Below are 10886 nucleotides of genomic sequence, written 5' to 3' on the forward strand. Positions count from 1 at the left end.
TCCAGGTACGGGTGTGCTTTCTCAGCCACCGTAGTGCTAGGCAAAACCGCTAAAGTATGAAGAAAAATAAGTCCAAACGGCTCCGCAGTCTTTGAAAGCAACCATTTGGATCCACTTTAGATTTTACCGTCAATCCGGCCTGGGTAAGAATGGGCTTGATCGTTTGCACAGTCACATGCATAAAGACGCTACAGATGATATTCGGGAGTTACCGTGACTATAACTTAGTTCATTGAGCACTCTAGTTTTGTCCTAATTAGATATCTAGACATAGAGTCAAAATTCGCCACAACACCGGCTGAACGCCAAATCTGTCGCACATGAAATGCTACAGACACCGTTCAGAAACTGATTAGGGGTGAGTTTCCCAAAACGTTTTTAGCGCTAAGTACTTTACGAAGTACTTGGCACCAAGAACGTTTTGGGAAACTCAACCAGTTCAGTTAAATGTATTCAGTTCAGTAGATATATGCGGCTTTTAGAAAATACGGTGTATATATATTTTTTTCATCTGAAGTGGAAGTTCTGGCAGCTAACGTAAGCCTACCCATTTTATTAATGTAACAGCACTTTTATTTTTGGAAGCACTTTCATATATTTTTAATTTTTGTGATTTGTTAAGGAAAAAAGTGTAATTTTGTTTCTGGAAGTGGCATGTTCTCAGAAATAGGCAGCTAGCCTAAGCCTAATTCTTATACGAAGCAATTTGTTGTTTTTACAGAAAGAGCAGTATTTTTGTATAATTAAATTTTTGAGTAGTGGCAAGTTCTGGCAAATAGCCTAAGCCTACCAATTTTATTTATTTTACTACAGTTTTATTAGTTTAACACTAGCTGTCAGCATTTTAATTCCAAACTTTTTGTACCTGGCCTCCACCAGGGGTCAGTTCTGGGGACATTTGCATTCCATTAGACCACCCTTTGTTATGTACATGCAGCCACTTATAGGTAGACGGGTGGGGGGGGGGGGGTGATGGTGTGAACCATCAGTTCATTGTTCTGCTGGATGTGTTCACTGACTCAGATAGAGAAGGAAAAAACTCTGGCCTCCCCTTGGGGAGATTGTCTGTGTGGGTATATGAGTAAATTTATGTTAGGATGAAGGTGCACTGAAAAAAATTTGGAGTGGCATTTACTTAAAAAAAGCTAGGCAAGTTTTTCCACACAGAAAGTGCTTGTAATATTTACTCAGGCTATTTCTAAGTAATATTTACTTAATAGAACCACTTGTTTTTTTATGAAAAACACAAGTAAATTGCACTGGTAATACTCACCTATAGATTGTAACTTTTACTCAGATTACCATTGTATCTAATTACATTAATTAGTTAATAAATGTTAATAAACGTTACTTATGTTTCTTTGTGTTTCTTACTCAGCTTATCTGTGTTATATTCTATGTAATTATTAAGTCATATTTATTCAGAAATTATTAGTTAATATTAATCAAATTAAGTAAACATTTTACTATTCTATGAAATAATAATTCAATATTTTCCAAAAACAACAGCTTTTATTTAAAATGGCATAGATATATTTAAAAAACATAAAAATGAGCACAAACATGTCCATAGAACTAGCATAGAAAATTTCACAACAGTGCAAAAATAAAATCATCATGGTTTCAAAAAATAAGATGGGGGAAAAATGCTAATCAATTTTGTGCTGGACATAATCAGAAATAATACTTTCTTGTGGAGAGACTGAACTTTTGCTAACATTCTCAGGATGAATAGGATAAAAAGAACATATAAAACTGACCACAACTTTAAATCACCATCAGAAAACTGACACAGGATGTACACAAATTGTGCTGTACAAAATCAAAAATAACACTGGTGCTTTAAGTTTCTTGTGGAGAGACTGAACATTTTCATTCAGGATAAAAAAAGAGCTTACATAAAAGTCCACCACTTGAAATCACTGGCAAAATTTAAAGAGATTGTTTGTGCTGGACAAAAGCACAAATAACACTGGAATACTCATGCTAAAAGTTTCTTGTGGAGAGACTGGACCTTTGCTGACATTTTAAGGATGTCAAGCTCAAGAAACAGCTTCTGAAATACTTCAAACGTATATTTCAGCTTCAGTGGGTATCTTAAGTTGACAGTGTAAATGACGCCCATGAGCAGGAGGCAAGCGTTTGTCACACTTCTGCAGTTGTCCAGAACTTCTGACCCCTCAATGATGACTGACACGTACACGGGATCTTGGGTTTCCTGTGCGACACTTGGATGGATGACCGTGATCTTCATCATTTGATTACTGCAGTCCTCTTTCACCGCTTCTTGGCTGATATCCTGTGAAAACAAATAAGCCACAATTAGAAATAACTAAGAATAGATTCCAAGTAAAAGAAAAGGTTAAGAAAAAAACAAGCGAAAATAAAAAAAGTTGTATACTGTAACGCAGCTCGCGCTGCGGAGCAGGGAGGCGGACACAAACGCTGAGGAGAGCGAGATTTATTCAAGGGAATACCAAAACCATGATCGAAGGGACAGGCGTGGGTCAAACCAGGAGGGCAGCCAGAACACGAAAGGTAAACAGGCATACTAGGACAGGGAACTAAACAAAACGGAGAAACACGGAACAGGCAGAGATCTACACGGAAGACAGAAACACTGAGCAACTCACGAGCGGGATCAAAACAGCAACAGGAAAGCACAACCGACAGAATGAACAAAATCACAGATAACCAGACGGGGGAATTACAGGGACAGATATACATAGATATACATATACAAACTACGGAGAGGTGACGGCAATGACACGGGGGCGTGGTAACTAACAGGGAATCACGGAGACAAACGAGCAGGGCGGGATAAACAGGCAAGAAACACAGACATGAGGGAACCCAGAGTGACAGCTATGAGAGGGGGCGTAGCCCTACGTGACATATACTCAATTTAGTGTACTCAAATCAAAACAATATTCATATGGCACTTTTTATACATAAAGTTACACAACGTGCTTCACAGAGGCTGACCTTGAGACAAACAAAGTCACTTTTGGGGGCCATCCAGACAGAGAAGTCAACGCCTACATAAGAATGAATATGTAACTCAGCGATATTTCTCGTATCGCAGGATTTGTGATCCAGCAAGCCGCCAGAATAACGTCAGAAAATACAAGTATTACTATTGAAGATGCCCTCACTACTTTCAAATCGTTTGTTTGGCAGCATTTTGGTTACCCGGCGGAAATGATAAATGGCAAGAGAGTGACTGATAAGACACGGGCCATATGCAAACATTGTATGAAAATAATGCCGTACGTAGTGTAGTTGCAGCAAATTCAGTGACATACTTGGTCAGGCTCTGTTTGCACTATTTGCACTCTGTATTGACAGAGAAGAACTTTTTGTTTTGCACATAATACAGTGAGTCCCCGCTTTTTCCGCGTGGTTCGCAGAGGAGCAGTGGCAGCACAGTGGAGTGTAGTGGAGTGTAGTGGAGTGTTGTGTATGATAAGCTGAGGCAGCGCAGCCTCCACCGCAGCCCATCTCGTCAACACGATTGCTCTCACTCTGTACAAGCGCACGAGAACATTGTTCGTTTTTTTTCTATACTGTATTTATGATCAAAGCGTATCTAAATGTAGGGTCACGCTTAACGACGAAAACTGCTTTACGTCGTTAAGCAGGGACTCACTGTAATATTGTGTGCACTTGAAAAAAGGAGAAATGTTTAATTTTATTTATTTTATTTGAACTTTTATGGAATTTTATTTTAATTTCAATTTGAAGTTTATTAAAAGTTCATGCTTACATCATGCATGTTAAGAGTTATAATAAAACATTTCAAAATGCATGTGTAACTCAGTTAAATAAAAGTCTGTTGTCCAGTCATATAATGTCATTTTAGTGCTCTTAAAATCTCATCTCTATCTCGTGAACCCAATATCGTGTCTCGTGAGCTGAGTGTATTGTCACACCCCTATCAGATACCTGATAGTCCTTGATCAGCTCCTCTCCACTCTCTCCAAGATATTCAACTAAGCAACGCATGATAATGTCCCTTCTGCCATCGACATGATGCTATTAAACACAAAAAGAAAATGTATTGCAGAGAATACATAAGTAATATACATACATAACGGCACATACAGATCTCACAAGAATGTAAGCCTGCAATTTCTGCATTGTAACGTTGTGAAGTGTGCAACTTAACATGAATTTCTTTAGGATGTGTGTTGAGGCAAGAGTCAAAGTCTAGCACATGTCAAAATCTGTGGGTTCCCACACTCTGCCTCTGCCCACTGAGGGCCCACTGCCCACTCTGTTTTCTGCCTTATCATTGCAAATATATTTTTCACAACACAGACACAGATCAGATTAAATAAAAGAGTAATACATTAATACTCAGTGTGTTTGACCTCATTACTAGCTTATGTAATTAAAATAATTAGAAATTTTACCTCATTCACTGAGTCCAGCATTGGTTTTATTTTGGTCCCTGCAGTTCCGCCCTTCCTTCGAAATATCTCTAGGAGTTTGGTGGTGTACATGTCCAGTCTGGACAAAAAGGTTCGCTCCAGATCCATCGTGGTTATTCGTTTAAACTCCGCTTTGATCTGAAATGAGATACAAACACAAAATTGTATTAAAGATGACTCATGAGATCTCGCATCTTAATTACGGCATGATTAAGAACTGGATTTACCTGATTTTCACAGAACAGGGAAGGCCATCTCTCCAAGAGGTCTTGGATTTTGGGGCAATCATCGACAACCTCTCTTCTTCTCAGAGCGAAAGACTTCTCCATTTTCTCATTAATTGTCCTTTCATTGTTCTTCTTCTTTATTTCCTTCAGCAAATCTAGTCTCTCCTTCTCTAATGTTTCCTCAGTCTCACCAAATGGCAGTGGTGGCAGATAGTTGACTTCAGCTTTTTTTGGCCTTTTAAAGCCTTTAGGTGAACCCTCTTCACTGAAGCGTCGTCTTTTCAGTGTGTTCACCTCGAGCTCTGGAATGGCTAACTGGCGACCTCTTAACTTTGCCCTGTAGTTGCCCATTTTATATTTTATCCTCTGTTGCCAACCATATAGGCCATTAAAAGACCCTGGCTCTTTGAGGCATGGGTATTTCTCTACCAAGGCTTCAGCAACAGCTAAAATCTGGACACCAGTTGGATATGCTGTGAAACTAAATATAGTCTCTGCGAGCTTCTCTAGAATACTACTAGTTACTCTTGGGTTGTTCAAAAGTGTGCCATCATTTTCATAGGCGTGTTTTCCTGCTTCCAGTGCAAGGTCTACATCATAAGAAAAGACTGGTACTTCAAATTTAGATGGCCATGGCTTAGACCTGTTGCATGGTCCACTCTCATCTGGGGACAACAGGATTGTGTTGGATACAGATGAGGAAGAGCTTGCTTCCATAGATGGAACTGGAACTGGAGAGTCGGCTTCTGACATGTCCACAGGAGTGAGGCTCAAGATCACTGGTTCAGTTTTTACTACTTTGAGGTTAGCTTTATCTTGTACTTCCTCAATCGAGGTCAAAGTGAAGAACTGACCATCGAAATCCATGTCCTGGTACATAACAGTGAATGGTCCTGTAATATCAAATGTCTCTCGAAGAACATCATTTAGGTCCTGAAGTGTGCTTGGGATGCCTGCAGGTAAAAGGAGTTTGCGGACATCATCCTCCCCAAAAATTATACGCAATTTTGCTGAGGGTGCCATATTAACAGGAAGAAGCTGCAACAACAGAAGAAGAAAAAAAACAGATATTTATTCTCAAGCTTCTCTCCTCATACTTAAAAGGATAGGCAAATGTGGTGCTTCAAAGTTGTCAGGCGTCTTCCTGCAAGGGTGTATAGAGCCAAAGGATAAAAATCTTTAAGCTCTCTTTGCTCAAGTAACTGCACAATTCCTGTGTTCTCCAGCTCATAACTCCTCAGGTGTTCATTGTACCATGTATTTTGTTGTCTCACAAAAAAAAGTCAATTTGTTACAAATCACCATTATCTGCAACACTTCAGAAAAGTCAGGCAGTCCTGCAGTGGAACCACAACACAACAACATTCCCACTGCATAGTTGGTGCCTAAACTGCACACATTATTGGCAACATGCACAGCTGTAACAGCAGGGAATCGGCATTTCACCAGGTCTTTTAGATCATCCTTAAGCATATCTAAAGACACATCTGTTGTTTTTGTGACTGCAAGCGATGGTTTGGCACCATGTGATTGATGGTATGCAACCATGAGCTGGTGCTTATTGGCAAGGGACAGCAAGATATTCCTGAAACAACCGGTGTGTCTGACCACCCTCTTGAAAAAGCTGTGTTTGGCCTCAAATCTCATTGTCCAGAGGGCAGCTAGGGGGCCAAATTCCCGAATGAGCTGAGGATAGTGCTCAAGGAAATGGTGCTTGGGAATGAGCTTATGTTGGGGGAAAACATCAAGGAATCTGCTTCGGTGTTCTGAAATAATGCTGTCAAGATAGCAAATGCTTTCTTCTGTATGGACTGGAGACATGACAAGGTCAACAATGTCTTTCAGTGTCATTAGCATCTGCCATACAGGCTCTTGTTCGGGTACTTTTAAACCTATAATCAGAGGCAAAAGACGTAATAAGCACCAATTTTCATGTGCGTTGCCCCCTACTGTTTTTCGAGTCAGAAAGTTAGCAGGTATGAGATGAGGGCGATTTGTTTTATCACTACCCTTGTATGGGAAATTGCTAATGGCATCATTTAGTTCAATGAGAGAAAAGTATTTTTTCTTGATCAAGTTATCAAATGCCAAAGCCAGTTCTACTGGAACAATACCCTCCAGCAGATCATGTAAAACATCTGGAGGGTAACCAGATGTTACATGAAAATGTTCAAGTTTTTCTGACAATGGACACTGTTTTTTTACACCATAACAAGGAGTGTGATCTGGACTAGACAAAGCTGCCTGCACATGCAGTGTATGCTGATCTTTGGTTCTTTGATGAAAAGACCCAGATCTCACTTCATCCGACTGAAACTTGGATCGCTCCCCAACACAAAACCGGCAAACGTATGACCCTGCAAAGCTTTCAACAAATCCTGCCACAGAGTGCGCCCCCAAATTATCTGCCACGACACTGACCACAGTCCCTTTAATGGCTTTCCCCAACACTGGAACAAAAAGACCATCTTTCTCCAAGCTTTGGATATCTATTAACAGTGGCTCTAAAACTCGCTGGAATCCAAACTGCTTGGTGTCTTCAGCCTTACAAAGAATTGCAAGGTAGATTGATGTCAATGTTGAACGTAATTGCACTGGAATGTTTCCCAACACCCAATAGACAGCTGTGACTTTGTGCTTTTTTCGAGATGTCCCAAGAGGATTACATACCTCAAAGTCATCAATGTAGAGGATTAGAGTCACTCTGTTCTCTACAGAGAAAAACTTGTTTTTTTGATAGTGAGATCCATCACGAAATGTCTGGTATTTAAAGTCATTTTTAGCTTTGTTTTCACCTTCAAATGTGTTTTCTTGAAAAAACTTACTTAGGACCTGCAACAAGGAGGGCAATATTGGGACATACTGGAAGGTTTTGCCCTCTTTTTTATCAAGTATGTGTTCTTCTGGTTCAACAACTGAAAAATGCTTCTTCATGAATTCTCTTCTCTTAAATGAAGTTGTGAAAGGGCCACTTGTCCCCAATGCAGCACTTATAGGATGTGTCTCACAAATATTTTTCACTAAATCCAAGATAATGGCTGGATCCAGATCACAGTTATGGTTATTCAAGGTGGACACCACCACATCTCTTAAAAGTGGACCAGATGCAGAGGTGGATATAAACTGAAGCTCATCTACTATTTCATCAATGCATTTGTTCGGGACATTAAACTTGCTTTCAAGCTTTAAAAAGAGAAGGCCAAATTTCTCCTTTATATCTTGAGACAACTCCTGTGGTTCACCATCCCAAAGCTCTGAGCTCTCTTCACAGGTCTCATCCTGAGCAAACATGGGTTCATAAGGTTGCCTTTTTAAAACTTCAGTTTTAAAATCCTCAAGTCTGTGTGACTGGTGTTTTCTGTGTCTATGTGTAGCAAAGGTGGAATAAATATTCGTACTGAAGTTGCAGTTTTTGAAGACACATGCAACTGCTTCAAACTTTCGTAAGTGCCTACCCAGATGCTCAAAATACTGTTTCTCTGAATAAAAAAAAACAGAGCAGCAAAGTAGACAAGTAAATGAAAGGGGTCCACTTTGTGTGACCATCTCCACATGGTGTCGACATAAATGGGTCTGAAGGGCATTAAATGTTTTAAAAGAGCAAGGGCAATCAGTGTGAAGACAAGGGATTGACTGGCTGCGACCACCATTTCCATGCTTTAGTCTGTAATGTTTTAACAATTCCAACCTCTTCTTTGACTCAAAGCTACATATCTTGCACAACCATCTCATGATGTGGCACCTAAAACATACAAATTAAACATCTCAAAATTAAAACAAACTGCCACACAATAAAATTGTGACAAATTAAACCTACTCATTGCTAATTTGATCTTACCTTGTGTCAGTCGTGGAGTCCAAATTAGCATTCAGAAGGTCCTATGTTCTGTAACAAAAAAAAATAAAATAAACATAAAGGTTATCTATATGCTTTTCAACTAATTCTACTAACTCATTTATATTTCATTTTTTGTATCTTTTTTTCATGCTCCTATAAAGACTGTTGTGACTTCATTATGTTTCTGACTACCATGTGTGACAACCACAATTCGGTCATCGAAATATTCAGACACAAGGGCTTGCTTGCCACTCGGTTTATTGTGAAATTAAACATGAAATAAGTAATCCTCCCTCTCATGTCGGCTGAAGACTTTACGAGCTGGAGTAACAAAAATACCACAAACAAATACCAAATCAACCCTTGCCGAAGAAAGCATGCTAGCTCCACCACACGTGCTGGGCTAGGCAGAGCACGTGTGCAGACGATAGACCTGCGGCATAGCCAGCTCACCCAAGCAAAATTGTGCACAAAACAAGGTTTAATATACATCACTGTAAATGTATGCGTGAAGTGTTGGACCTTGATGAAACAATTAAAGTTTTTAATTATTTATTTATTTAAAGACATTAGGTGTGTGTTGCTTAGGCGGTCACCAAATACCTCGCGCCAGCAAAGTTAGTTAGCTAGTTAGTTAGCTAGCAGGAACATGCACTATTTGCTAGTGCTGCAGTCGCGGAGAAACTTAAGTAGGTGAACCAACAGGAACGTAAAATTTTATTTTGCTTAAAACCTTACCTTCATGATTCCATATTCAAGTTCTCCTCCGCCAAAATGCCAACTGTCCAAGGAGATACGTGTCCGATGAAATGTGGGGAGGGGCTTTGACGTCATGCTTTGATTGCAGAGAAGGTTCTCAGATTCACTGATGTCACTCAATTACATTTTACTTGCAAATATCAATTAATTAATCCAATGAACTGGTTTAGTAAATATTACTTGGATCAAATGATTCAATTTACATACAAAACTGAGGTCACATAACTACGAACAATCACCAAGTAATGGACTACATGAAAAACTGCTATTTTAAAGTAAAAGCACTGAATTCGTATTTTTTTGTAAAATTTACATAGACAATTCAAATAATAATTACAGTGCCAAAAAGTCATTTTTTTCAGTGTGTGTGGGTGTATGTGTGTAAGGGTGTACGTGTGTGTGTGGGTCAGAGGTGGGACCAAGTCAGTGTTTTGCAAGTCTCAAGTAAGTCCAAGTCTTTATACCTCAAGTCCCGAGTCAAGTCTCAAGCAAAGACACTCAAGTCAAGTCAAGTCTCGAGTCAAGACAGGCATCAGTCAAGTCAAGTCCCAAGTCTGAAACTTGGAATTTCAAGTCCTTTCGAGTCTTTTTTTTTTTTTTTTTACCAATGTTGCAGGTATATTTTAAATGTAAATAATAGACGTGTTCTTTTTAAAATCTGTATTCTCCTCAAATCTTGATAAAACGTGTGCAACTGAAAACACGAAGTATTAAAAAAAATTAAAATTACACCTCTTTATTGCACAGTTCAATTTGTTAAACTTAGTTGCAAAAATATTCATACTTTAAACTACAATGTTCCAGAAATAAATATTCTGTGAAAAAGTCATAAGTAGAACTCCATGTTCAAATAAAAAGTGCTGATATTTTCACAGTACAATACAAAGAACCATAACAGCATTTTCCCTCTCTTCTCTTATCTGGTTTATTGGAGAACATGTGTGAGTGACACAAGACAAACAAATATAAGAACTGAACAATTAACAGGAATCTGCAACTTTAGACATTTCAGTAAACTATTCTGCATTGCATTTCCTGGCCAAAAGTCTGTATGTCATTTGTGCACGATGAATGATGTCCCCATAGCTGAAAACTCGCTCCACTTTTGTCAATATATTTTTTTCTCGACGTAGATGTCTTCAAATACACAATCCATGCTGAGATAGAACTGGATATTATGATGGTGACAGAGAGAGGCTCTCTTCCCCGAGTTCAGATACAGAACCCAGGGTTGCCAACTCTCACGCATTGAGCGTGAGACACACGCATTGAGCGTGAGACACACGCATTTGACCGTCTTCACACGCTCTCACGCCACACGTCCGATTTCTCACGCCGGAAAAAAATCTAGTTTATTTACCTCTGATCCACATCTATGATTCAATGAGTTACTAGTTCGCTCTGGCACCAACCCCTGGCGATCGATCGATCGCGATATAATACTTAATTTGTGTCCATTTTACACCCCGCCCGGTAAAAACTTACGTTCGCCAACCCCCCATTTGATTGGTTGTGCTGCAGCTCATGCACACACACGTACAGAGTGTGGAAAAGCAGAGGACTGGTCTGCGTCAGAAGGACGGAAATGAAATTAATGGGGCGCACTTTATAAATATTAATATGCGTTTT

The 10886-nt window shown here is 39.4% G+C and overlaps 1 protein-coding gene across 2 annotated transcripts; it reads right to left on the reverse strand.

Annotated features, from left to right (window-relative positions):
* Positions 1 to 1507: 1507 nt before the first annotated feature.
* Positions 1508 to 9553, reverse strand: LOC143512516 (uncharacterized). Of its 2 annotated transcripts, XM_077002936.1 has the most exons (7): positions 9237 to 9553; positions 8499 to 8546; positions 8349 to 8402; positions 4661 to 5698; positions 4416 to 4571; positions 3946 to 4035; positions 1508 to 2299 (listed from the first exon to the last, which is right to left on the reverse strand). In XM_077002936.1, the coding sequence occupies exons 4-7, from the start codon at positions 5681 to 5683 to the stop codon at positions 1982 to 1984; spliced, it is 1587 nt and encodes a 528-aa protein (XP_076859051.1). In that variant the 5' UTR covers positions 5684 to 5698; positions 8349 to 8402; positions 8499 to 8546; positions 9237 to 9553; the 3' UTR covers positions 1508 to 1981. The 2 variants fall into 2 exon arrangements, with proteins under 2 accessions (XP_076859051.1, XP_076859050.1); XM_077002935.1 differs by lacking the exon at positions 8349 to 8402 and having other exon boundaries at positions 1509 to 2299; positions 9237 to 9552.
* Positions 9554 to 10886: the final 1333 nt, after the last annotated feature.

Source organism: Brachyhypopomus gauderio, chromosome 4 (assembly GCF_052324685.1).
Source record: "Brachyhypopomus gauderio isolate BG-103 chromosome 4, BGAUD_0.2, whole genome shotgun sequence".
Lineage (NCBI taxonomy): Eukaryota > Metazoa > Chordata > Actinopteri > Gymnotiformes > Hypopomidae > Brachyhypopomus > Brachyhypopomus gauderio.

Coding starts and splice junctions, on each gene's coding strand:
- LOC143512516 (XM_077002936.1), bottom strand. CDS start 5,683: ATGGCACCCTCAGCAAAATTGCGTATAATTTTTGGGGAGGATGATGTC. Junction 4,036..4,415: donor TGCTGGACTCAGTGAATGAG/GTAAAATTTCTA, acceptor TGTGTTTAATAG/CATCATGTCGATGGCAGAAG. Junction 2,300..3,945: donor AGCTGATCAAGGACTATCAG/GTATCTGATAGG, acceptor TTGTTTTCACAG/GATATCAGCCAAGAAGCGGT.